This window comes from Mustelus asterias, chromosome 12, assembly GCF_964213995.1.
Source record: "Mustelus asterias chromosome 12, sMusAst1.hap1.1, whole genome shotgun sequence".
NCBI lineage: Eukaryota > Metazoa > Chordata > Chondrichthyes > Carcharhiniformes > Triakidae > Mustelus > Mustelus asterias.
In genome coordinates, this window is record NC_135812.1 from 3062396 (window position 1) to 3090079 (window position 27684).

Genomic DNA, 27684 nt, shown 5'->3' on the forward strand with positions numbered 1-27684 from the left:
TGCTCAGAGTTCAAAATTGCCTTATCTGGCTTCATGCTTTTCACCATATATCCACTTAACTTTTATGCATTATGGATTTTGCTTCAAACACAGTTTGGGCATGCAATAACCTAAAATTTTAAAATAAAAAACCTGACCTTTCCCTGCTGTTCTGATAAGTTTTATGTTTCTGACCTTATCAAAACTCCATAATTCTTGGTACTAACCTTTGCTTAAATCTGCTGTTTTGTTTTCTACTTGAGTTCTCGTGTCTTTTAAACCATCATTCCAAGTATTGTACTGAATCTCTTGTGCTCCATGGAATAATCCTTTCTAAAAGTATAACACCAAAAACTGGATGCTATTCTAACTGATTAGTATAAGATGAAATTCTCTTTTTTGCCATGGACTGCTATTTATAGAAGACAGGATCCTAGTGTATTTAACTTCCATTTATCATTGTATCAACTTCTATTCATCAACATCTGCTCTCACCCTTAAAAATGAGTGTCTTCAACCAATTAATGTCTGTGCAATCCCTCATTCTTCCTTCCAAAAACTTCACCATTCTTCTCGCACCTTCACTTGGCATCTTTTTTTGCCCAATATTAAATGTATGTCCTCCCAAAGTTATTTATAAGGATTTCTAGATTAAATGTGTGTGTGTGTCTCTCTCTCTCTCTCCTCCCCCCCCCTGTCTCTCTCTCTCTCTCCTTCTCCCCCCCCCCCCAGAGTCTCTATATTTGTTTGCTCATAAGGAATTTTCATTCATTCTGTTGAAATGTTTCAGAGAGGGGATAGATTTTTAAAAAGGGGAGAAAGGACTTTTTTGTGTAATGGGGTCTTGTGCAAGAAAGCCAGGAGAGATTGTTCTTCCTTGGGCTATAGTTCAGGATCTGTAAGCAACGACCTACTGAAGTTGGATAGGATGCTCACTCACTATTTTTACATCATTAACTAAAGATGAGGTTTATTAATGGAGCAAAGTGATTTGTGATTGTAAATTGCTTTAGGTGAGTTTCACCTTGTGATGACTTGATATGGCATCAGAATGATTGCAGTAGGTATACCTATGAAACGTGCAAGTATCCTATCTGGAGTCATCTTTTTTTGTTGTCGTAAGGCATTGAGTCAACTGTTGTAAAAGTAAGATGCTATGTTCATGTTGTAATCTGGATAGGTGTTGGCCAGTAATCATGCCACATGGCCTGTCTGTTACATCAGTGGTGTTTAAGCAACACTTTTTTTGACGTAATGTGTGCTTTTAATGGAAGTTTAACACAAGCACCAGTTTAAGTGCCCCTAAACATCATTTTGTGAGCAAGTAGTGCAGAAAAATGGTTTTCACCTGATGGGTCAATATCGCAGAAACAAGCCTTTAGTGGTTTAACTGGTTGCCTGTTTACGGTCTACTCATACTGTTTATTGGCTGCATTATGGTAGTGCAGAAGGAAGCCAATCGACCCATCGAGTCTGCACCAACTGCAATCCTACCCGGGCTCTTTCCCCATAACCCCATGCTTTTACTCTAGCTAGTCCCCCTGACACTAAAGGGCAATTTAGCATGGCCAAACCACCTAACCTGCACATCTTTGGCCTGTGGGTGAAAACCCACGCAGGCATGGGGAGAATGTGCAAACTCCACACAGACAGTGACCCAAGCCAGAAATCGAACCTGGGTCCCTGGTGCTGAGGCAGCAGTGCTCACCATCTTTGCGGCTAACTTTTCTACATTTTTTAGAAATTGCCTTTTTTTGTATCTGTATCTACTAAAAGATGGTCCATTACACAGTTGCCATTCTAGTGGTATTTACTAACACTAGGGGCTTGGGAAGCTTTCTGATGGTTGGATGAATCATATTTACTGTGCCCTTTCCATCAGAAAACATTGAGTAAGAATCCTGGCTACATTTCTTTCACTGCTCCACAATCCTTTGTCTCCTAATGAAAGCAGGGTAAATTATAATGCCCCTTTCCCCAGAAATTGAAATTGACTGAACAAAGCGCAAGTAAATTTGGTCTATACAGTTCTGTTGCATGCTGATTTGACCATCTGGCAAGCCTCTATACAAGCTTATGAAAAAGAAAGGATAGTTGGTTGGAAACCATATTCGGCCTTCAGACCTTATGGAAGCTAATGATTCAGGGAGGTGAGTCTTGGGTATGATCTGTAGACCAAATTGTTAGAAAAGGACAGAGTGCAGTTTCTATGTCGCACTAAGTAGTGAGATTGAGATTGGAAGTCAACATTACTTGCAACCTTCAGTAACTATTGCAGACTGGATAGTTGAGTATGTTTACCAGTAGAAATTCTGCAAATGTTTTTAAAATTCTCCCACCTAGCTGTAGGTGGCTATTTTTGTAGAGATGGAGCAACTGTCCAAGTAACAGGCAACACTGACCATGCTACAGACAAAATGTTGGGTGCAGGGTAATGTTTTGCACAACCCATTTTAGAATGTTATGGGGTATCAGTGCTTGAGTTTTTATATAGTTACTTTTGCCTATAATGGGATTTTTTTAGTCTAGGAACACAGTCTCACCAACTTTTGAATCTGTAATTGTTTTTGGTTTGGAAACCTCAACATTACTTTAAAAGGTGCATTATCTTATTAAATTTTTTTGGAGACAATTTGGGCTGAATTGGCATATGAATGTTTGCAATGGCAATCCTTGTTGGAGACTAATCATGTCTACTCCAGACATCATTGAAGAAAATCCCTGGGGTAGTGTTCTAGGCTCAGCTGCTTCCTCAGTGACCTGCCCTCCACTACAAGGTCAGAAGTGGAGATGTTTGTTACTGATTGTAGTATTTAGTACCATTCGTGGCACTCATACCGGTGCAGTCTGTGTCTGGATGCAGCAAGACCTGGGCATCTTACAGGCTTGAATTGATAAATGACACAGCGACATTTGTGCCAGGCAATGACCATCAGTGTCTGGATGCAGCAAGACCTGGGCATCTTACAGGCTTGAATTGATAAATGACAAAGCGACATTTGTGTCAGGCAATGACCATCAGTGACCACCTCAGAGATTCAAACCATTTTCCATTGATATTCAGTGCCATTATCATTGAATCTCACACTATCAACATCGTGCAGGCCACCATCACCCACAAACTTAACTGAACAAGCCATTTAAATGTGACTACAAGATCAGGTTAGAGGCTGGGAATTCTGCAGCGAATAACTTGCTAATGCCCCAAAGCCAAGTCAGGATTGTGATGGACTATTCTCCATTTGACTGGATAAGTGTGGTCCAGCAAAACTCAAGAAGCTAGACAATTCAGGAAGCCTGCTTGAGTGGCGTTGAGTTTGCCACCTTAAATATTCACTCACTCCACCAGTGGCAGCAATGTGTATCAGACTCAAGATGCACTGCAGCAACTTGCCAAGGCTCTTTCGGCTGCACCTTTCAAACTTGCAACCTCGGCCACCTAGGACAAGGGCAGCAGCTGCATTGCCATTTACTGTCACTGGATAAAAATCCCCGAACTCCCTTCTAACACCACTGTGGGTGTACCAGTGATTCAAGAAAGCGGCTTACCACACCACCTAGAGGGCAATTGGGAATGGCCTTGTCAGTGATGCCCACATCCCTTTGGTAGTTGTGCCACCACTAGAGTTCACATTTTTGCTTGTTAGAGGCAGAGGTTTACAGCATGGAAACAGGCCCTTCGGCCCAACTTGTCCATGCTGACCTCTTTTAAAACCCCTAAGCTAATCCCAATTGCCCGTATTTGGCCCCATATCCCTCTATACCCATCATGCCCATGTAACTATCTAAATGCTTTTTAAAAGACAAAATTGTACCCGCCTCTACTACTACCTCTGGCAGCTTGTTCCAGACACACTCCACCCTCTGTGAAAAAAGTGCCCTTCTGGACCCTTTTGTATCTCTCCCCTCTCGCTTTAGACTCCCCTACCTTTGGGAGAAGATGTTGACTATCTAGTTGATCTATGCCCCTCATTATTATAGACCTCTATAAGATCACCCCTCAGCCTCCTACGCTCCAGAGAAAACCACTTGAAGCTTCATGCGCAATGGGAGGCAATGTTCTTTGCTAATTGGAGACCAACTGGTTACAAGTTTCTTAGAAATGGTTAACTTGCTGTCCTTTCTTCCATCCCAATATTAGAAGTATCTTCTCCATGAGAAGGAGATTTGAGTATCCCGTTTTTAAAAAAAATTCTTGCACTCCCGATTGCAAATATTTAATATTTCCACTTATGTTTTGTACATTTAGGATTAAGTCTTAAAAATTCAGCCATTAATTTTCAGTGTTGATGCATAATTATTCTTGCTGTTCTTTTCTATATTCTGAGATCAACAGCCGAGTTTTTTCTTGGCCCTGAATACCCCCATTAATACTTGCTACTGTACAGCTTGTATTATAGTATATTACACATTCTAACTTTGCTGGCTGGGTCAGCAATTACTGTCCATCCCTAATCGCCTTTAACTGAGTGGCTTGCTAGGCCATTTCAGAGGGCATTTAAGCGTCAACCACGTTCCTTGGATCTGGAGTTAAGTGTAGGCCCAGTTAAGGATGGCAGAATCACGACCTGAAAAGATATACATGAGTTTTTATGGCAGTTGGCAATGGTTTGGCCATCATTAGATTCTTGATTCCAGATTTTTAATTAATTCAAATTTCACTATCTGCCCTGGTGTGATTCAAATCTGGGTTCCCAGAGCAAATACCCTGGGTCCCTGGATTCCTAGTCCAGTGACAATACTACTCTCCTCCCATTGTGCATGAAGCTTCAAGTGGTTTATTTTCCTGTAGCAATGCCTAATGATTATTCAAATTATTTGTCAGCTTGAAGAAGACTCTCATGGTGTGGCACTAGTCAGAAGTAATAGTTGTGCTTTCAGAAAATTGCAAGGAGTCAGGTGGGTGAAAGAGGCCATTACGGAGACGTGGGTAGAACAAGGACAGGAATGGTTGTTGGACGTTCCGGGGTATAGATGTTTCAGTAAGTGTAGGGAAGCTGGTAAAAGAGGTGGAGGAGTAGCATTGTTAATCAAGGATAGTTTAACGGCTGCGGAAAAGCACTTTGAGGGGGATATGCACACTGAGGTAATATGGGCTGCAGTTAGAAACAGGAAAGGAGCGGTCACGTTGCTAGGAGTTTACTATAGGCCCCCAAATAGTAATAGAGATGTGGAGGAAGAAATTGCTAAGCAGATTATGGATACGTGTGGGGGTCACAGGGTAGTTGTCATGGGGGACTTTAACTTTCCAAATATTGATTGGAACCTTTGTAGGTCAAATAGTTTGGATGGGGCACTTTTTGTGCAGTGTGTGCAGGAGGGTTTCCTGACACAATATGTGGATAGGCCGACAAGGGGTGAGGCCACATTGGATTTGGTACTGGGAAATGAACCGGGCCAAGTGTTAGATTTGGTTGTGGGAGAGAACTTTGGAGATAGTGACCACAATTCGGTGTCTTTTGTTATTGCAATGGAGAGGGATAGGGCCGGACGGCAGGGCAAGGCTTACAATTGGGGGAGAGGTAATTATGATGCGATTAGGCAAGAATTAGGGGGCATAAGATGGGAACAGAAACTGTCAGGGAAAGGCACTGATGAAAAGTGGAACTTTTTCAAGGAACAAATACTGGGTGTCCTTGATAGGTATGTCCCTGTCAGGCAGGGAGGAAATGGCCGAGTGAGGGAACCGTGGTTCACAAAAGAGGTGGAATGTCTTGTGAAAAGGAAGAGGGAAGCTTATGTAGGGATGAGGAAACAAGGTTCAGATGGCTCGACTGAGGGTTACAAGTTAGCAAGGAACGAGCTGAAAAAGGGGCTGAGGAGAGCTAGGAGGGGACATGAGAAGTCCTTGGCGGGTCGGATCAAGGAAAACCCCAAGGCTTTTTACTCTTATGTGAGGAATAAAAGAGTGACCAGGGTGAGGTTAGGGCCGGTCAAGGACAGTGGTGGGAACTTGTGTATGGAATCAGTAGAGATAGGCGAGGTGATGAATGAATACTTTTCTTCAGTGTTCACCAAGGAGAGGGGCCATGTTTTTCAGGAAGAGAAGGTGTTACAGGCTAATAGGCTGGAGGAAATAGATGTTCGGAGGGAGGATGTATTGGCAGTTTTGAATAAACTGAAGGTCGATAAGTCCCCTGGGCCTGATGAAATGTATCCTAGGATTCTTTGGGAGGCGAGGGATGAGATTGCAGAGCCTTTGGCTTTGATCTTTGGGTCCTCGCTGTCCACGGGGATGGTGCCAGAGGACTGGAGAGTGGCAAATGTTGTTCCTCTGTTTAAGAAAGGGAATAGAAATGACCCTGGTAATTATAGACCGGTTAGTCTGACTTCGGTGGTTGGTAAATTGATGGAAAAGGTCCTTAGGGATGGGATTTACGACCATTTAGAAAGATGCGGATTAATCCGGGATAGTCAGCACGGATTTGTGAAGGGCAAATCGTGCCTCACAAATTTGATAGAATTTTTTGAGGAGGTAACTAGGTGTGTTGATGAAGGTAGGGCGGTTGATGTCATATACATGGATTTTAGTAAGGCGTTTGATAAGGTCCCCCATGGTCGGCTTATGATGAAAGTAAGGAGGTGTGGGATAGAGGGAAAGTTGGCCGATTGGATAGGTAACTGGCTATCTGATCGAAGACAGAGGGTGGTGGTGGATGGAAAATTTTCGGACTGGAGGCAGGTTGCTAGCGGAGTGCCGCAGGGATCGGTGCTTGGTCCTCTGCTCTTTGTGATTTTTATTAATGACTTAGAGGAGGGGGCTGAAGGGTGGATCAGTAAATTTGCTGATGACACCAAGATTGGTGGAGTAGTGGATGAGGTGGAGGGCTGTTGTAGGCTGCAAAGAGACATAGATAGGATGCAAAGCTGGGCTGAAAAATGGCAAATGGAGTTTAACCCTGATAAATGTGAGGTGATTCATTTTGGTAGGACTAATTTAAATGTGGATTACAGGGTCAAAGGTAGGGTTCTGAAGACTGTGGAGGAACAGAGAGATCTTGGGGTCCATATCCACAGATCTCTAAAGGTTGCCACTCAAGTGGATAGAGCTGTGAAGAAGGCATATAGTGTGTTAGCTTTTATTAACAGGGGGTTGGAGTTTAAGAGCCGTGGGGTTATGCTGCAACTGTACAGGACCTTGGTGAGACCGCATTTGGAATATTGCGTGCAGTTCTGGTCACCTCACTATAAGAAGGATGTGGAAGCGCTGGAAAGAGTGCAGAGGAGATTTACCAGGATGCTGCCTGGTTTGGAGTGTCGGTCTTATGAGGAAAGGTTGAGGGAGCTGGGGCTGTTCTCTCTGGAGCGGAGGAGATTGAGGGGAGACTTAATAGAGGTTTATAAAATGATGAAGGGGATAGATCGAGTGAACGTTCAAAGACTATTTCCTCGGGTGGATGGAGCTATTACGAGGGGGCATAACTATAGGGTTCATGGTGGGAGATATAGGAAGGATATCAGAGGTAGGTTCTTCACGCAGAGAGTGGTTGGGGTGTGGAATGGACTGCCTGCAGTGATAGTGGAGTCAGACACTTTAGGAACATTTAAGCGGTTATTGGATAGGCACATGGAGCACACCAGGATGGTAGGGAGTGGGATAGCTTGATCTTGGTTTCAGATGAAGGTCGGCACAACATCGTGGGCCGAAGGGCCTGTTCTGTGCTGTACTGTTCTATGTAACGTGCACCAGTAGATTAATGTGGGGGTGGTAGGAAGAGGCAGTGTGTTTTCAACTTGGATCCAGAGGTAGTGATCAGAGAAATGGAAATGGGGATCTTTAGTGATTAAACTTGTTAATTTGATTAAAGGCATTTCCTTAAAATAGTAGCCGCATGTAGTCTGAAAGTTGGCAAGTACTTGGCGCTATGTTTATAAAAGGGAGTGCAAAGTCTGAAGTTCCCTTTGAAATGATGTCATTAACATGATGCGTTTAGATGTGGATTTTTAATGTAATTTATCTCATTTTTGATTTTCAATGCAGAATTCAATATGCTGCCATGTTTCCTTGTTTCGAAACCTTACAAAACATATCCTTATGTTAAATTCACACTGGCTCCTGATACTACTGATATTTAATTATGGGCTTTGTATTGTGCATTTCAGAGTATAAACTGATTTTTGGTTCAACTAGTGACTGACTGCCTTGTATAAATGCACTGATTATGAATATTGCAAAGAAATACCTCATGAAAAAATGTGCACAGAGGACAATTAGACAGCTTAAGGAAATCCATTAATAGCCTAATTGAAATGGTGTTGGGCACCATGGAATTGAGCCTTTCAGTATTAACCTTCTGGCACTGAGCGTGGCTTTATTTGAAGTGAGTGGTGCACGTCACTAGAAACAGCTTTTGAATGGTAGAGGATTTCGGAGTGATGAATTATCAAGCACGGGTATATTTTGCTTTTCAGGTTTGCTATCTAGTGCCCAAGTTTTCCAAGTTAATTGTCCTTACTATAAGCTTTTCTGTGGGTCCAATATGATCCAAACCCTCGATGAATGTAGATTTTTAATCCGTTTAGCACACTTGTATTTCTTTAATGTTGGTGCTGCTTTTTTTTCGCATGCATATGTCAGCTGCAAACACAATTAAAATTTGCCTTAATACAAGCCATAGACTCTACAATTGCGTTTCCAGGAAAGAATCCATACAATGTCAACAACCCTTAAGACCTTTTTATTCTTTGCGGTTTGGAAGGGAACTTGTAGGTGGTGGTGTACCCATGTATCTGGTGCCCTTGTCCTTCGAGGTGATGGAGCTTGAGTTTGGGAGGTGCTTTGTTGTTCTGTGTAAATGATGCATAATGTTATGGTTCAGTGGGCGGCACGGTAGCATAGTGGTTAGCACTGCTGCTTCACAGCTCCAGGGACCCGGGTTCGATTCCCGGCTTGGGTCACTGTCTGTGGAGTCTGCACATTCTCCTTGTGTCTGCGTGGGTTTCCTCCCACAGTCCAAAGATGTGCGGGTTAGGTTGATTGGCTATGCTAAAAAATTGCCCTTAGTGTCCTGAGATGTGTAGGTTAGAGGGATTAGTGGGTGGGATGTGGGGGTAGGGCCTGGGTGGGATTGTGGTCGGTGCAGACTCGATGGGCCGAATGGCCTCTTTCTGTACTGTAAATTTTCAATGAAAAAAGTTTTGTAGCCAGTTTAGTCATGCAGCATAAGACCACCATTCAAAAATCAAGATTAAAGAATGCCTGTTTCTGGTTGTAACAACTGGGGCTAATACCCCAATGAGGTTAATGTTTGTCATTTAGCAGCCTCAGCATATTTACTTGTAATTGTATGCAAACATCCTGCTGTTATACATTAACCAGCTACAGTCATTTGAAAACAGCTTAATAGCAGAAATGACACTTAAGTCAGATACTTCAAAATTGTGGATTACTTTTAATTTGCTGCCAACAACGCAATGGTGATGAATTGCTCGAAATATTCTGTTGAAGATTCATCCCACCTTTGGGAGCCCATTTTTTCCTCTGAAATACTGTAAAAGCTGTGAAAGACTTAGCAGCCTTAAGTTTGGCCATGCAAGTATAGTATGCTTAAGAACATTTAACATTGGAACAATTTATCTGTCTGCACATGATGTACAACTTTAGTATAATACTTGTCTGCTTCCCATTACAAGAACTAGTGGAATAATAGAAACTAAAAGCAGGAATAGGCTATTTGGCCCTTCGAGCCTGATATCAGGTTCAATATCCTGATTCTTCCCCCCCCCCCCCCCCCCATTCTCCCCATATCCCTTTAGCCCCAAGAGTTATATCTAATCCTTGAAATCTCTCAATGTTTTGACCTCAATTACTTTCTGTGGTAGTGAATTCCACACATTCACCACTCTCTCTTGATGAAATTTCTCCTCACCTCTGTTCTAAAAGGTTTACCCCTTCTCTTCAAACTATGACCCCTAGTTCTAGACTCCCCCACCATCCGGAACATTCTTTCTGAATCTACTGTTTGTCTTCGAACAGGCTGTGTGCCGACTAGATATCTGAATGAGTGAAGGGAGTTAACATTTTATGGGAATGGAGAATTAGGACAATGGAAACCCCAGACCAAAAATACGCACATAAAACAGCTAAGAATTGGATTGTGAAACTCAGCAGCTGGTAATGGTGATTAAATCTTGATCTCATTGAAGGCTGAGAAGCAAAATGGCAGACTTTCTGTAAAACCTATTAATTTATGACTTGATATATTAAAATTGTTCTCAATTTTGAACTGCGTGAATCTGTTAATCCATTATTTGTTTAAATATACAATCTTCCTATGATATTTTTTGGTTGGAGTATTAACCCAGATACTTATGAATGTTTCACAGTGGTGGAAATAAAAAGCAAAATACACTGCAAGATAGTCAGTTCTTCATTGTCTCTGGGTCCAAATCCTGGATTTTGTTACTGAACAGTTCAGTGGGAGCACTTGCACATGGACTACAGTGGTTCCAAGAAAGCCGAGTACCACCATCTCTAAAGCAGCCAGGGATAGCGATAAAAGAATGCCCATATAGAGTCAGGTTTACAGCATGGTAACAGGCCCTTTGGCCCAACTTGTCCATGCTACCCAGTTTTCGCCACGAAGCTAGTCCCAATTGCCCGCATTTGGCCCATATCCCTCTACCCATCTTACCCATGTAACTGTCTAAATGCTTTTTAAAAGACAAAATTGTACCTGCTCCTACCTCTAGCAGCTTGTTCCAGACGCCCAGCATCCTCTGAAACAGATTGTCCCTCTGGACACTTTTGTATTTCTCCCCCCTCACCTTAAACCTATGCCCTCTAGTTTTAGACTCCCCTACCTTTGGGGAAAGATGTTGACTATCTAGCTGATCTGTGCCCCTCATTTTATAGACCTCTAGAATCACTCTAAGCTTCCTACGCTCCAGGGAGAAAAGTCCCAGTCTATCCAGCCTCTCCTTATAACTCAATCCATCAAGTCCTGGTAGCATCCTAGTAAATCTTTTCTGCACTTTTTCTAGTTTAATAATATCCTTCTATAATAGGGTGACCAGACTGTACACAGTATTCCAAGTGTGGCCGTACCAATGTCTTGCACAACTTCAACAAGATGTCCCAACTCCTGTATTCAATGTTCTGACCAATGAAACCAAGCATGCTGAATGCCTTCTTCACCACCCTGTTCACCTGTGACTCCACTTTCAAGGAGCTATGAACCTGCACCCCTAAATCTTTGTTCTGTAACCCTCCCCAACGCCCTACCATTAACTGAGTAGGTCCTGCCCCGATTCGATCTGCAAAAATGCATTACCTCACATTTCTCTAAACTAAACTCCATTTATCAGCCCATTGGTTCAATTGATCAAGATCCCGTTGCAATCCGAGATAACCTTCTTCACTGTCCACTATGTCACCAATCTTGGTGTCATCTGCAAACTTACTAACCATGCCTCCTAAATTCTCATCCAAATCTTGAGTATAAATGACACAACAGTGGACCCAGCACCGATCCGTGAGGTAGACTGCTGGTCACAGGCGTCCAATTTGGAAAAACAACCCTCTCCAACCATCCTCTGTCTTCTGTCATCAAGCCAATTTTGTATCTAATTGGCCACCTTACCCTGGATCCCGTGAGATTTAACCTTGTGCAACAATCTACCATGCGGTGCCTTGTCAAAGGCCTTGCTAAATCTCGACTTCCCTTGCTCTCTTGCCTTGCTTTCTCAGACCATCTGTCCTGTCATGTTTTGTACACTGTTTTATTTCTCTTGGCTTTACTGGACCTACTCAGAGTTCTCCAGTCTCTGTACTCGGCACTGTGGCCCTTTTTGATTTTCGTCCCAAAAATGATATCCCAACAATGAGTTTTTAAATCCACCTGTAAAAGAACCCAGTTAATGTTTTGACTGTATATCCAGCCGATTGTCATTCTTGACATTTTGCGGAGGTAGTGTTCATTCAAAAACTTTGAAACTCATCTCATATTCCCTCTATCCTCCCCAAAGATCAGTCATCACAAAAGCCATTATGGAATTATTGATGGGCCAATACACCAAATATATCGAGAGTCAAAAATAATTGCACTTACAAATTGTGACCAATGGCTACAAAATTATGTAGCTGTTATATAATACTTTTAAGCAGCGCATCAGGGAAGCATTAGAAAGGCAACTTTGTCTCCCAAGAATGTATGCTGCACCCATTCAGTACAGCACTTTTATAACTGGTGTGTTCTGAAAGGGAGATGGTAATTTGAAAGTTGCATTTGAGGTAGGGGACGAGGATGAAATTGTTTCTAATTTCACGTTGTGAAGTATCCCACTTGATGATTTTTGTGTTCTCAATGAAGGTGGTAGTTATTGCTGGCAAACAGCGACATACTTTGTTAACTATCCCTGTAGCCAATCAAGTTTAAAATAATTCAGACTGTTCAATTGTACAGAGCATCACAGCTGAACCTGATATTAGCAAGGTACATTTGTGCAAATATGACTGGATGGCAATTGGGGGCAGGCCATACCTTCAAGGCATTGAATCTTTTTTGTCGTCCCCTCCGTATTGCCTCTGGGGATCGGCTGACTCGGTAGTCTATAAATTGAAAATTAAACTCATTTATGAGGCATAAAACTACATGCTATCAGATGGACTAACTTTAAGAGTTGTGCTTGGTCTTGCTGTCCTTTTAGGGCAGTGCATTATTTCAAACAGGTGTTCCTGAAAATCGGTCTTTAACTTTATTCGTTCTTAGCTGCTATTGGACAGTTCTATTGCATTTTATTGTTCTCAACCAAAAGATCTTTGGCACTGGGGTTAGAGGGTTATTTTAGTGAGGAAATATGTATGTATTTGCTGTAACAGCTAATATGTGCAAGGATTTTTATAAATTATTCCTTCTTTGCTTTTACCCCACATACTCAGAAATTTAGTTGAATGAGCCATCACTGCCATTTTAGTTTTCCTGTCAGTTCAATCTCATTTGTTTTATACTTGCATCATTCTCTTGATTTGTATACAAAAGCTAATCATTGTTGGATTTATCTGTTGAGTAGTCTGTCAGAATTATTCTACAACCCTTTCTGCATTCTCTAACTCCCCATTGTATTCTTTACCAATTTGTATTTAGTTTTGATTGTCATTAATGTAGACATGATGGTGACTTTCCCTTTTTTACATTTTGGAGATAGTTTTACTACTCACTGAATCCTTTGCATGCAGTTTATATAGAGAAAAAGGCAATTTACAGCTATGCCAGTTTTGTGCCCATTGCTGGGGCTCACATTTGGATAGCTGAAGCCTCTAGGATAGAATACAGTGAACAAAAGTGCAGATTTGGCTACAATGAGTTGTAACCAGTTATTGCAGAATTTCACTCTTTTAGGGGTTAAATTTATGTTTTGCTGCACCAGTAAATAGAAAACACAAATTTAACTTCATCTGTACAGGCAGTCCTGGGACTTGCAACACAGTTGGTTCCTGAAAACTGGGTTGTAAATTGAAGAGTTGCAGGTTGGGCCCATTTTTCCCACATGTTCCTGAACCAACGTCAGAAATCACTCGTGGGGAGGAGCCGGTGGTGTTAAATGCTGTCATTCCCTGTCAGATCTCTGCAATTGTTGATGCCAGCTCGTCTTAGCACAAGTCTCAGTTAATATAGGGATATAATGAAACCATCATTCACCGTCGATTGCCTGTTTAACCTTAAACACCTGTGACTCAGCGCATATTAAATACAACAGTTTGGGTTCTGCCAGCGTCACTCAGCTTCTGACTTCATTACAGCCTTGGTTCAAACATGGATAAAAGAGCTGAACTCCAGAGATGAGGTGAGAATGACTGCCTTTGACATCAAGGCAGCATTTGACGGAGTATGGCATCAAGGAGCCCTAGAAAAACTAGTTTCAATGGGAATCGGGGAAAACCCTTCACTGGTTGTAGTCATACCCGGCACAAAGGAAGATGGTTGTGGTGGTTGGAGGTCAATCATCTCAACTCCAGGGCATTGTAACTGCAGGAGTTTACCAGGGTTGTGCTCTAGGCCTAACCATCTTCAGTTGCTTCATCAATAACCTTCCTCCATCATAGGGTCAGAAGTGGGATGTTCGCTGATTGCACAATGTTCAGACATTGAAGCAGTCCATGCCTAAATGCAACAAGATCGGGACATACCCAGGCTTGGCTGACAAGTGAAAAATAACATTTGTGCGAGGCGTTGACCATCTTCGAGAGAGGATGTAACCATCGCTCCTTGGCATTCAGTTGCATTGCCATTGCTGAAACCATCCCCCATTAACAACATCCTAGCTACCATTGACCAGAAACTGAACTGGACTGGCCACACAAAAACCATGGCTACAAGAGCAGATTGAAAGCTAAGAATCCTGTGACAAGTAACTCACCTCATGACTCTCCAAAGCCTACCCACCCTTTACAAGGCACAAGTCATGAATGTGATGGAATACTCTTCACTTGCATGGATGAGTGAAGCTTGAAACCCCATCCAGAACAAGGCAGTCCCTTTCCACAAACATTCAATCTCTCCACCACTGAACAGTGGCCGTCGTGTGTATGATCTACAGCACTGAGGTGTACTTACACTTTGGACTGCAGCAGTTCTCGATGCCACCTCTCTCGAGGATAATTAGGGGTGGCAATAAATGCTGGCCTAGCCAGTGATGTCTACATCCCTGAAATGAATAACAAAGTGTATAAATGCATTAAAATGGTGATGGTTGTGCCAAAACAATTTACATAATACACTTGTTTCCAACCTAATAAAGACAGTCTGGCTTTTCCATTCATACAGATGGGTGGTGCAGAACATCAATGCACACATGAATGTGCTGGTGTGGCATCATAAAGTTGAGATTGAGGTAAAGTCAAAATGGAGTTTCAATTTATAAGCGTTGTTAATTGCCACTTGTCATAACATGCCCATATAATTTTGAACCTTTATGCAGCATAGTGAAATTCTGATTCCAGTTTTAAATCTGTCTGATTAATTAAGCTTGGACCCACTGCAGAAGGCCAAATGTCATGACCCTAGTCTTGTACAGCATGCTAGCTTTATGACCAGTTGATACAAGTTCCCTTAATTGTGGCTTCAACTGTTGGATGACAATGAAAATGTTTCACTGTTAATCTGTCAGAAACTGGCACCATCTTGTATGATGTGGAGGTGCCGGCGTTGGACTGGGGTAAACACAGTAAGAGTTTTAACAACAGGTTAAAGTCCAACAGGTTTATTTGGTAGCAAATGCCATTAGCTTTCAGAGCGCTGCTCCTTCATCAGATAGAGTGGATGTCTGCTCTCAAACAGGGCATACAGAGACACACAATCAAGTTGCAGAATACTGATCAGTATTGAATTATATTACCTCCTACAACTAAACAGCCTTCGAACACTCATTGTTGAAATGTGTACTCTGAGCGTGAAGCTACTTGGGTGAAGTATTTGGATTGCCCATCCCAGCAAGGACTTGCTGACTTTAAAAAGGATGAGAAATGAAAGTAAAGTTAATGTAAGAAATGCACAGATAAGATGAACTTCCTTCTGAAAATGAGCACTCTATTGAAATCTGAGAACTGTCTATTGCAATAGATGGGTCAAAATTGACAGGTTTAACCACGTACTAGTCGGATGAGGGTCCAGTTTAAGATATGAAATTAGCGAGTGTAAAGTTAATCTTTGCTTGCCAAGAATGACTTATCGTCCTGCTGATTATCAATTTGGGAAGTTGAGCCCATTGCAGGCAGTTTGCATTTGTCCTGAGGCAATTGAGAGCCCTGGGATTAAGCACTCATTTTCAACGGTCATTTCCTTCCTTAGTCTGAGCTGTGCAGTGTTGCAAGAAATACTAGTGGTGTCAGCCTGCACTCTATGCTGATTTGGAGGAAGGATCCTTGGACTTTCTTTAGGATCTTTGAAAAATTAGATTTGCATATTGTACCTAGGATGTTGAGTTGCGCTTAAAAGCTAAAGAAACACAAAGGGTACTATTACTGCAAGGTGCAAAATGAGAACATAATTTAGCCCTGCATCAAACTAAAGATGGGTTTTTGCGATTGCTGAGAGAACCCTAATTTTGCCAATCTGCTAGAACATGTGTTTGGATTAAATGTATTTGGTGCAGCCGTAGGAACCATTTTGCAAGTATATGGGTTCACTGCTGCTGATCTAACCAGCTATATACCCTGTCCACTCCTTTGCCAGAGCGCATGATGATTTGAAGTTTGCTTGATGAAGAAACAGGTTGGCAGAATATGGATCTTGCACATTTGAAGGATTTTAACAAATCTTCCTGGTTGTGGCTGCAGAAAAGGCATGCTGACATTTAAAAAGAGGCATTGAATATAGGTGGGAAGAGATAGAACATAGAACATAGAAAGCCACAGCACAAACAGGCCCTTCGGCCCACAAGTTGCGCCGATCACATCCCCACCTCTAGGCCTATCTATAGCCCTCAATCCCATTAAATCCCATGTACTCATCCAGAAGTCTCTTAAAAGACCCCAACGAGTTTGCCTCCACCACCACCGACGTCAGTCGATTCCACTCACCCACCACCCTCTGAGTGAAAAACTTACCCCTGACATCCCCCCTGTACCTACCCCCCAGCACCTTAAACCTGTGTCCTCTCGTAGCAACCATTTCAGCCCTTGGAAATAGCCTCTGAGAGTCCACCCTATCCAGACCCCTCAACATCTTGTAAACCTCTATCAGGTCACCTCTCATCCTTCGTCTCTCCAGGGAGAAGAGACCAAGCTCCCTCAACCTATCCTCATAAGGCATGCCCCCCAATCCAGGCAACATCCTTGTAAATCTCCTCTGCACCCTTTCAATGGCTTCAACATCTTTCCTGTAATGAGGTGACCAGAACTGCGCGCAGTACTCCAAGTGGGGTCTAACCAGGGTCCTATAAAGCTGCAGCATTATCTCCCGACTCCTAAACTCAATCCCTCGATTAATGAAGGCTAGTACGCCATACGCCTTCTTGACCGCATCCTCCACCTGCGAGGCCGATTCATCTTCACATTAATTTTCTAATTCTTTTTATTGCAAATTACTGCTAGCAGAATTCTAACCATTGTTTTCATAAGGATTCAAATGTATATTGTAAATCTACTTCAGGTACTGCATTCAGACTTGATTGAATGGAAATAATCAAACCCTTAAAAAAAAATTCTCAATTGCATGGCACATTTTGGTTGTTACTTTTAAACACAGACTGGTTGAAGTTTGGAACACTGGTTCACAAACAACTATTGATAATAGATCAGTTGTTAATGTTGAAGCTGACAGTTTTTTTATTCACCAAAGGTATTAGGGGATATGTGGCAAAGGCCAAAGATATATAGCGTTGGGTGCCACATCAAGTATGGTATCATTGAATGATGGAAACTGGCTCAAGGGGCTAAATTGCCTCCTGTTCCTATAGACTGTTTCAGCCTTTTATATTACTGACTTTTTAAAGAATCCCCTGTAGTACTGTAAGGTGATATGGCCATATTACAACTGAAGTTGATTCTTAACTGTATGATATGATATGAGATTTTCTTTGCATGCAAAACGATGGGTGATATTTGGTTTAGGTTTGTGGCTTATGGTTACATCCGTACTAATGCAGGCCAAAATCAACATGCAATTTACTTGGCACTCCAATGTGTTCTTTGTATTTCTGCGATGTAAGGTGGCATGGCAGCACAATGGTTAGCACTGCTGCTTCACAATGCCAGGGACCTGGGTTCAATTCTTGGCTTGGGTCACTGTGCAGACTCTGCACATTCTCCCATGTCTGCGTGGGTTTCCTCCGGGTGCTCCGGTTTCTTCCCGGAGTCCAAAGATATGCAGGTTAGGTGCATTGGCATGCTAAATTCTCCCTCGGTGTACCCGAACAGGCATTGGAGTCTGGCGACTAGGGGATTTTCAGTAATTTCATTGCAGTGTTAATGTAAGCCTACTTATGACACTAACAAATAAACTTAAACTTGCAATATAAAGGCAAATTGAATTTGGAATAAGCTTTGGGCTAGTTTGTTGAAGTGGACAGTTTGCAGGGTGGTTTCTAAACCCAGTTTTCCTGTTGCAGGGAGTGGTATGATAACAGGTTTGGAACTGCAGGTTCTATAGATGTTAGGGAGTGGCTGCTTTCTAGCTTTAAGCTAGGAAAGGAGACAATTGAACAAGACTCTGAATCTACTATTTGGGAGATCTTCCTGCTTTGTATGTGTGTTTATCGAGTGAGGTGACAGATTTCTCTTGATCTGGGATTCCAAATTCAGTTACCACATGACTTGTTAGCCTTTAGCTGGATCGAATCTTTTAGCTGGGGTGGTTTTATAAAGCTATGAATATTCCTTAAAGACATTTGATCAATCGCAAAGTACTGAACTTTGGATTTTCTGTGATTGAATATGCTATCAGCAAGAGTCAAATGTTTCAAGAGGCAGGGGAAAGTGACAGACATGGGAAGGGGAACATCTCTTAAACTAATATTTCATGGACTTTTTGCTTAGTTCATTGATTTGTATGTTGAAACAGCTCCATTCTTAGCAGTTTTGGTTCAGTGTAGGAAATTGAGTATTAAAATGAAGGCTGCATTATATCCTAGCATAGAGTATTGGGACAGGGAAAAAGTGCTGCATTAGCAATAGAATTATTGCCTGGGCAATTTGTGGATTACAGTTCGGTAAAATGAGGAAGCAGCCTGGCCTGTTGGATTACTTTAATTCTGTCTGTTAGCAATGAGTCATAGGGCGGGGCATTCACCGACGCAGTGAATGGTTACGAATCAGCTATGCAGATCTCCTGTGGCATTTGTTTCTATAGAATGCACTAATAAACTAAGGGTGTATTTGTATTTTCCTGTTAATTATTTGGTTCTCATTGTGACTGACAAAACTTAGTTGTCAAACTGTCTTTGATATTCGATGTAGGACTGTTGCATTCCAAGAAAACTATTATCCATGAATTTTTCCATGTTACCTGTACATTTTAGTGCAGCTGTTCCCTCTGTCCTGTTTAAACATGTTTAGCTGTGATCTGGAACAAACAATTTGTCTCTTGTGTACCAATATGAATGGGACCAGTGAATTTGAACACATGTGTAACAAGGCTATAGTTAGCTCAGCAGAATGTGTTGCCTTCAGTAATTTTTCGGGGTCCATTCAAAATGAGCGTACATATGGCTACCATACTTGTCTTTGCAACCTTCCCTTGGAGAACCATGTGTAGTTGTGCAAGAATTCACAGGCTGATTAGTTCACAGGCTGGTTAACAGTCCAAGTGGGATGTGAACACTCCCTTGGTCATATCCCATCAGCTGTTGAAAAGGTTCCTAATTGGTGGGAGGGTTTATGGGCTCTTGCAAATGCTATTAGGGGCATCGGCACCACAGCCACCAAATGAAAGCATTCAGCTAATTAATGTTAACTATTTTCTTGTGTGTGTGTTTAGGACTAACTAGGTTTCCAAGTGGTCTGAGGTATTTCTACTAGATGTCTGTCGGTAATAGTTTAGTCTTGTGTGTTTGGAAGTAAGCCAGCTGTTTGTTTATCTGTCCTGTATATGAACCCAATAGAACTGCAGTTAATGTCTCTGGCATTAATGTGGTGTTATCTCTAGCTGTGTTTTCTAATATTTAATTACACCCACCGTTTTGGTTCTGGTACTGTACTAGATTTATGCTTTGCAAATACTGATCTCTTAAAATATACGTAGTGTGCTGGTGACACCAAGTGGTAATCAAAGCCTGGTACATGAATTTCAACAGTAGCTTATGCCCCATTTATCAGTTTTGGGTAAGATTGTCTTTTTGTCTGTCTTATAAACTGGTTCATGAAATAAGCCTGTAGTGATTTATTGACTAAATACAATATTTTCCCCTGTAATTTTTACCTCTGCTATTAGATCTCTCATTTTCTAGAAGTTGCAACTAGCTGTCTCTCTAAAGTACTTGCCCAATAGGTAATGTTAGACATAAGGCTGGAGAAGTGTCATGTGCACATATTGCATTGTATGGTATTGAGCTAGATCTCAGCAGCAGGGGTAGCTAGATCTCAGCAGCAGGGGTAGCTAGATCTCAGCAGCAGGGGTAGCTAGATCTCAGCAGCAGGGGTAGCTAGATCTCAGCAGCAGGGGTAGCTAGATCTCAGCAGCAGGGGTAGCTAGATCTCAGCAGCAGGGGTAGCTAGATCTCAGCAGCAGGGGTAGCTAGATCTCAGCAGCAGGGGTAGCTAGATCTCAGCAGCAGGGGTAGCTAGATCTCAGCAGCAGGGGTAGCTAGATCTCAGCAGCAGGGGTAGCTAGATCTCAGCAGCAGGGGTAGCTAGATCTCAGCAGCAGGGGTAGCTAGATCTCAGCAGCAGGGGTAGCTAGATCTCAGCAGCAGGGGTAGCTAGATCTCAGCAGCAGGGGTAGCTAGATCTCAGCAGCAGGGGTAGCTAGATCTCAGCAGCAGGGGTAGCTAGATCTCAGCAGCAGGGGTAGCTAGGAGCTTGAATGGGGCGAGAGGAGAGTAAAGCATTCGAGATTCATCTTTCTGACAAGGTACAGAGGAGATACTGGTGGAGGTCGGTTGGGTCTTTAGCGATGAGAGATTTGAGCAACTGTTTCTGTTAATGTTTGGGGCTCAGAGGAGGTCTGATAATGAAGGAAATGAGTCATATTAAGCTTTCTACTGGAGTTGAGGTAAATGTTAGCTATTAAATGAATAGTGGGAGGAAAGATTAGGATGGAGTCCTTGCACAGCATTCATTCAAGAGTGGTGGAAAGAGCGTAATTAAATTTCTAAAAGGGAAGGATATTAATTTTTAAAGAAAATGAGAGCTGGCCCAGGTGGGATAAACTGAACTCTTATTTTGCTGTGAAATTCTGGTTGAATGATTCTATGATTGTGTAGTTTGCTTTTAGCTGCAAGATTGGACTGGTCTGTGATGTACTCTTCTGCAAAACTAGCTTGCTGACACTAATGTCAAAGTTCATACCATGAAGATTGGCTCTTTGCATAGAATGCTGAATGACTACAGCCCAGTAACCATGCTTCAGCACGATGCCTACCATCGATAGAGGGGGGGGAAAAATAACTTCTCAGTTTGTGTTAGAAAGTCCAAACTATTTTGGTGAGGATAGGGAATGTGCAGCATTGCCCTGACGAGCACAATATCAGTAAATTAGTTGCAACAAATTTCAAAAGAAAACTGAAGAATGCGTTATGCCACTGGGGTCACAGCACTGACATGAAACCTTTAGAATGCTGAATGTCTTTTGGAACTTGCACATTTGTTGACTGTTGCTGCCTGGTCTGTGCAGTACTTGTTTTGTTTACCTTGTCTAAATTTTGCTACTTTTCAGTTGAGAATCTTTTATCCGAAAGGGTGAGACTTGCTTACACTTATCAGTACTAATAGTCAAATAGGTCATTATTGCATCCGACTTCCACCCAGTAATGATTTTGGTTAGTCACTTTTCTGCTTTCCTTGGTTATAATCCTGCTAATTGGAATGGGCTGGCATGTGAAATGGCTAAGAAGGGCTGCTTACTTTCCTAGAGTCTAAATCTGAATGTTAAACAGTTTTATATTGCTTGAGGTCTGTGTAGTAGGTGTTGCCACAAATGGCATGAGTCTTTATTATATGAAAGAAAATTTCAGGTGCTATGCTTGACCTTTGGATGGTTTGCTCATTTTTGATACTGGATTGTGAATTAGTTCTGGTACATTCCAGCCATCTTTGCATTTTTCACGAGCTACTAAAAATATAATTGTAAGAAGTTCACCAGGGCTGATTCCAATTTGTCTTTGACACACATAGATAGCTCCAGACTTAACTTGGGTTGGGATCATCTTGTGGCTACATGTGCATTGGTACCAGAAGTGAAACAGGTATAACTTGTCCTAAATTGTAATCTGTTTATTTTTGTTCTGAAGTGGCTTTGGAGCAAATTTGGTTGTGGATTTTTCTCAAAAGCTAATGGAAAGGACATCTGTGTCGGTGGGTTCCTGTAGACAGAATCAAGATGGTACTTCCATGGAAGTCCATTTGCAGGACTTCTGTCTGAAACCAGGTTAATTCGTTTGAGAGGATATCAAAGTCCAAAAGAATCATCAATTGAAATTGACAACTCTGAAACCACTGATTAATGTTTTTCGCAGACCTAAACTAAATTCTCTTTTGAAAATATTGGTTGAAAATCTCAATTCTATGTAATGAGTCTTACATATTTACATAGATAGAAACCCTACAGTGCAGAAAGAGGCCATTTGGCCCATCGAGTCTGCTCCGACCACAATCCCACCCAGGCCCTACCCCCTTATCCCTACATATTTACCCGCTAATCCCTCTAACCTACGCATCTAAGGACACTAAGGGGCAATTTTAGCATGGCCAATCAACCTAACCTGCACATCTTTGGACTGTGGGAGGAAACTGAAGCACTCGGAGGAAACCCACGCAGACACGAGGAGAATGTGCAAACTCCACACAGACAGTGACCCAAGCCGGGAATCGAACCCAGGTCCCTGGAGCTGTGAAGCAGCAGTGCTAACCACTGTGCTACCGTGCCGCCCTGAACAGTAATTTGACCATTAGAAAGCAATGAATGGATCCAATTCTAAAATTAATTTGTCTAATTCAGTTACTTGAGACCTTTTTGTTCAAATGTTTTGGGAGTGATTATAAAGATAATGATAAAGTTGCCATAGTCCCAGATGACAGGCTGCTCTCCCCTTTGAGGGGGAAAGTTGACTGGTGGTGATTTTAACCTGAGGATCATCACACTTCAGGCAAGGGGCAAAGTTGAAAAGGCGGGCCTTTGAGTAACTTCAGCTGATGCAGGACTTGAACCCGCACTGTTGGCTTCACACCGCATCATGAACCAGCCAGCTGAGCCTATTTGCTCAATGACATGGCTATCTACGCTTTTGTTTCATTTTGTCCATTCTCAAACTGCGTGGAGTTTATAAAAGGCTGCATGCAGCACGGACACAATCTGATGTTGTATGCTGTAAGTGGTAGGTCTAGCTTATTCAACTGTATTTGCTGGGGTAGAGCTTGATATGAGGGGATATTACTATGTAAACATAGCCTGGGTGGGGATTTCGGGAGGAATGGGTGGAAGGTATAACTTCATTACCTCAAGAAGGAGCCTGGAGTGCTTGAGTTTGTAATAGTGGAGCTGTTGTGTGCCAAAGTAAAGTAACTGCAGGCATTTGGCCAATATATGGGTGTGGTGCACTGAGCAACGTTTTATGGGGTGCCAATTGTGCAACGTCTGTCCATTCTGGAACTAAATTAGAGGTAGAGATTGGATTTGTTGCTTAAACTGCACAGGTAACTGTTTATTGTGGGCTGAAAGCCAGGTACAGAATAATACTGCTGATTTTATGTACATTTTGATCAAATGAATGCCACTTGAAGTTTCTTGTTTATGCAGGTTATTGGGAAAGTTTCTGGTGTTGCTTTAACTAAATTTCTATGCAATGAAAAAGTAATGATTGGATTACATTTTTACCATTTGAAATGATGCAGCAACTACACCATAAGATGGTATGGATTTCTAAAATGGTATATTGGAAAATAAAATTTCTGCTGAGAAACAACTAATGGATTGGTTTGGCAGTGTTCGAGTTTGTGTGGACATGGCATTTGGTGTGCAGTGTTTTACTCAATCTACTTTATGCTGTGAGATGCCAGAATTTGGGGTTTAGATGCCATTTGCACTTTGGTTCTATTAATCTTTCTTTTGCCACTCCAAAATAATGAAGGCTGAAGCTCAGTTTAAGAATTAGCCCATTCTGCATTGATCATCACTCGTTACTTTGATTTATGTTTCTTTCCTGTGACACAGAAATGGTGGAATCAATGAAGAGGGTAGCTGGCATGGACGTAGAGTTGACGGTTGAGGAAAGGAATTTACTGTCTGTGGCCTATAAAAATGTGATTGGAGCACGGAGAGCGTCCTGGAGGATAATCAGCAGTATTGAGCAAAAGGAGGAAAACAAAGGTGGAGAGGACAAACTAAAAATGATCCGTGAATACAGAAAAACGGTAAGACCAAAAGGTTTGCCATCCAGCCCTTACAAATTAGAGATGTATGAAACAGCCAGTATATCAATTGTTTCTTGGCAGTAGGTTGATTACTGAGTCCACCAAAGAAACTGGAAGTGAGTTTAAGCTGGTGACTTTGATTCATATTTCAGTATCTTTTTAGAAAAAAAGTCTGTTCCATGTTGATGTCGTCGTCCTACAAAAACGTGCATTGCAGTAACTGCAGATATGAGAAACAGTAACCTACCAGGTAAGGTGATAGAGGGTTGACTCTTGCTGCCTTCCTGAGGTGATCTAAGCCATTAGTTGTCAAGGCAACTGGAAATGGTAATAAAAACAATCTTGCTGGCATTCACAAAGTTGCAAATTCTTTTATAAGACAATACAATAGACTAACCTTTTATCCTTGAATTATGTTCTAATGGAGGCAGTTAATGTAATAACCAAATATATCAGAAAAGGGGGAAATTCATTCCAGAGAACAAAAATGGCTGAGGAACTAAATTCGTTCTTTAGTTGTGTCTTCCTTTGTGAAGACAGAAGCAATGTACCAGAAGTTCTGAGAAACACGCTTCAGTGAGGAGCTGAAGGAAATCAGTGCTCATAGAGAAATAGTTTTGGGGAAATTGATGGGATTGAAGGTAGATAAATCTCCAGAGCCTGATAATTTTCATCCCAGAGTATTTAAGGAAGTGGCCCTAGAAATAGTAAATCCAATGGTGATGTGGCAATTTTCCGAAATTCTTTAGACTCTGGCATGGTTCCTAATGTAAGCCTGCTATTCAGAAAGGGAGGTGGAGAAAAAACTGGGAACTACAGACCAGTGAGCCTAATGTCAGTAGTAGGGAATCTGCTGGAGTCCATTAGTAAGGAATTGGAAAGCAGTGGTATAATCAGATGGTCAGCATGGATTTAGAAAGGGCAATCATGCTTGACAAATCTATTGGAGTTCGTTGGGATGTAGCTAGTAAAGTTGACCAGGGAGAACCAGTGATATGGTTTATTTAGACTTTTCAGAAGACTTTCAGCGAAGTCTCATATAGCAGACTACTATGTAAAGTTAAAGCACATGGGATTGTGGGTAATGTCTTGATGGATAGAAAGCTAGTTAGCAGACAGGAAGCAAAGAGTTGGGATAAATGGGTAATTTTCTGGTTGATAGGCAATGACTAGTGGGGTATCGCAGGGATCTCAAATCAAGAATCCCAAATATTCGTTACATATTTTCATGATTTGGATGCAGGAACTGAATGTATTATCTTCAAATTGGCAGATGATGCAAAGTTGGGTGGGAAGATGAGCTGTGAGGAGAATGCAAGATGCTTCAGCATAATTTGGACAGACTGAGTGAGTGGGCATATGCACGGCAGATGCAATATAATGTGGATAAATGTGAGGCCACACCTGGAATATTGTGTGCAGTTTTGGTGTCCTTATCTGAGGAAGGATGTCCTTGCTATAGAGGGGGTGCAGCGAAGGTTTTCCAGGCTTTGTTTCCTTTGGAATGCAAATGAGGAATTCCAATTCCATGTCCAGTAAATGTGAAAATACTAAGAGGATTTGAATCCCTTCACATGGACATTTGAATTGTGGGGTTTAACTTGACTACCAGGTAGAAATTGGGTGGAGCAAAAGCTGCAATCTAATAGTTTTAGTAACTGGCAATTTGATAGTTGGTGAAGCACCCACAGGAGTTGAGCAGGGACCTCGTTATTACATTTTCATGTTCATCTTGTGGCTCACATATGATGCTGTGGTGATTTAAATGAGCCACTGATTGGAGTGACTGCCGTAGTTTTAACTACAAACCCAACCCTGAATTTTTTTTAAAAAGTTAAAGGCCTCGAGGAAAGTCTACAGCCCCTGGTTTCTGAACCGTAAAGACCTGCTGGCACATGAACTCAGTAATTTAAACGAGTGCTGAACTTGAGATACAAAATCTTAAGATACAGAAAGTTTGCTCCAGCCACTAACATCAGTTGGGCCTCCTGTGGCAAATCTAGGCGAAAAGCCTGGCTCCACTTCCCTGCATTCCAGTTGGGAGTTAGTTAAAATATGCGCCCAGGTAGATGGTGTATGTCTCAGGTTATACTGCACTTAATTTCAGAAGCAGCACCAGGCCCTACGTTTGTAATCTGAAGCAGTTCTCTAAATGTGCTTAGGAGTGAGTGTGGGTAATGAACCAGCTATAATAAAATCGATTACTTGCAGAGACAAATGGTTTGTGTTGGGAAAACTTGAGCCAGAGTACTAAATCTTAACTTTACTGAATGGCAGGCTCCTAGTTTTGAATTTTCAGCTTGTGCTCAGATCAAATGAATAGTTTTTCTAGGAATGCGTTATTCCTGCGGGAAGAGGAAACAAAATCCCCTAATGCTCTGGTTGAAAGTTGGCTGCATGAACTTTTTTTTCCATCAATCTAAGCTCAAGCTTGGAACTTTGCCTGATGGTGTCATTGAAGTAGTCAGTTCAATGTTTTATATTTAGGAATGTGACATATGCATCAGGCATTTTGTGTAACAGTTGACCCAGGAAATTCTTTAGTCCTGGGAGTACTTTTTTAAGTGTGTGAATGTTCAGCTATTCAGTCTTCTTTGTCTCTAGTCTAAAAGAATTTTGATTTTTTAAAAATTCATTCATGGGACACGGGTGTCGCTGGCTGGCCAGCATTTATTGTCCATTCCTAGTTGCCCTCCAACTGAGTGGCTTGTTAGGCCATTCGAAGGCATTTGAGAGTCAACCACATTGCCACATGTAGGCCAGAGAGTATGGACAGCACATTTCCTTAAAGAGCATTAATAAACCAGATGGGTTTTTCCGACAATCAATGGTTTCACGGTCATCAGTAAATTCTTAATTCCAGATATTTTTTATTGAATTCAAATTCCACCATCTGCTGTGTCGGGATTCGAACCCAGGTCCACAGAACATTAGCTGAGTGTCTGGATTAATAGTCTAGCGATAATACCATTAGGCCATCACCTCCCCATCTTCACCATGTCAGTCTGGATAGCAGAGATATTTACCCACATTGGATAGAGATGAGAAAGAACAAATCCGAGGGGACTATTCTGGGGTTGCTTGTTGCAACTGCAGAAAATGGTTTTGAGCAGTGATGATGGAGACCGTGGAACTGTTCATTGTCATGGCTGCATGTGAACTAAAGTAAAACAAATGCACTTTGCCACTGTTGCTTGGAATTCACAAGTCTTGAGTTCTATGGCTCATGATGGTATTTCTGTGGCTTTCTATACATGTTTACAAATACATAATGAAACTCGAGATATTGCTTCCAATTGAGGATGCTTTTATCTGGGTGATGAATGGTGGTCCTTTTAATTTATACACACGAGAAAGTAACACGTTTGCAGTAAATAATCTTGGTCTGTGAGAGTTTGATCTCTGATTTGTAATTTTAAATCTTGTGATTTCAGGTTGAGGATGAGCTGAAATCAATTTGTAATGACATTCTGGATGTACTGGATAAACACCTCATTCCTGCTGCCAACTCCGGAGAGTCAAAGGTTTTCTACTATAAAATGTATGTACTGAACATCTCAGGGCATGGCTAGGAACATCTGTCGGCTATTTGGCCCATCGAGCCTGCTCCCCCATTTAACCCCGATCATGGCTGATCTACCTCAGTGCTATCTTCCTGCACTATCCCCATATCCCTTAAATGTCACTAGTGTCCTGAAGAC

At 41.9% G+C, this 27684-nt stretch overlaps 1 protein-coding gene across 3 annotated transcripts in view; it reads left to right on the plus strand.

The window, feature by feature from the left end:
* Positions 1 to 27684, plus strand: part of ywhae1 (tyrosine 3-monooxygenase/tryptophan 5-monooxygenase activation protein, epsilon polypeptide 1) — a 46654-nt gene that overhangs the window by 7612 nt on the left and 11358 nt on the right. For all 3 annotated transcript variants that reach the window (XR_013499064.1, XM_078224589.1, XM_078224590.1), the window contains exons 2-3: positions 23784 to 23983; positions 27418 to 27524. Coding sequence is in view for 2 of the 3 variants with exons in the window: in XM_078224589.1 (XP_078080715.1) it covers positions 23784 to 23983; positions 27418 to 27524 (307 nt within the window). In the remaining variant the exon portion in view is untranslated. The remainder of the gene's footprint in view (positions 1 to 23783; positions 23984 to 27417; positions 27525 to 27684) is intronic.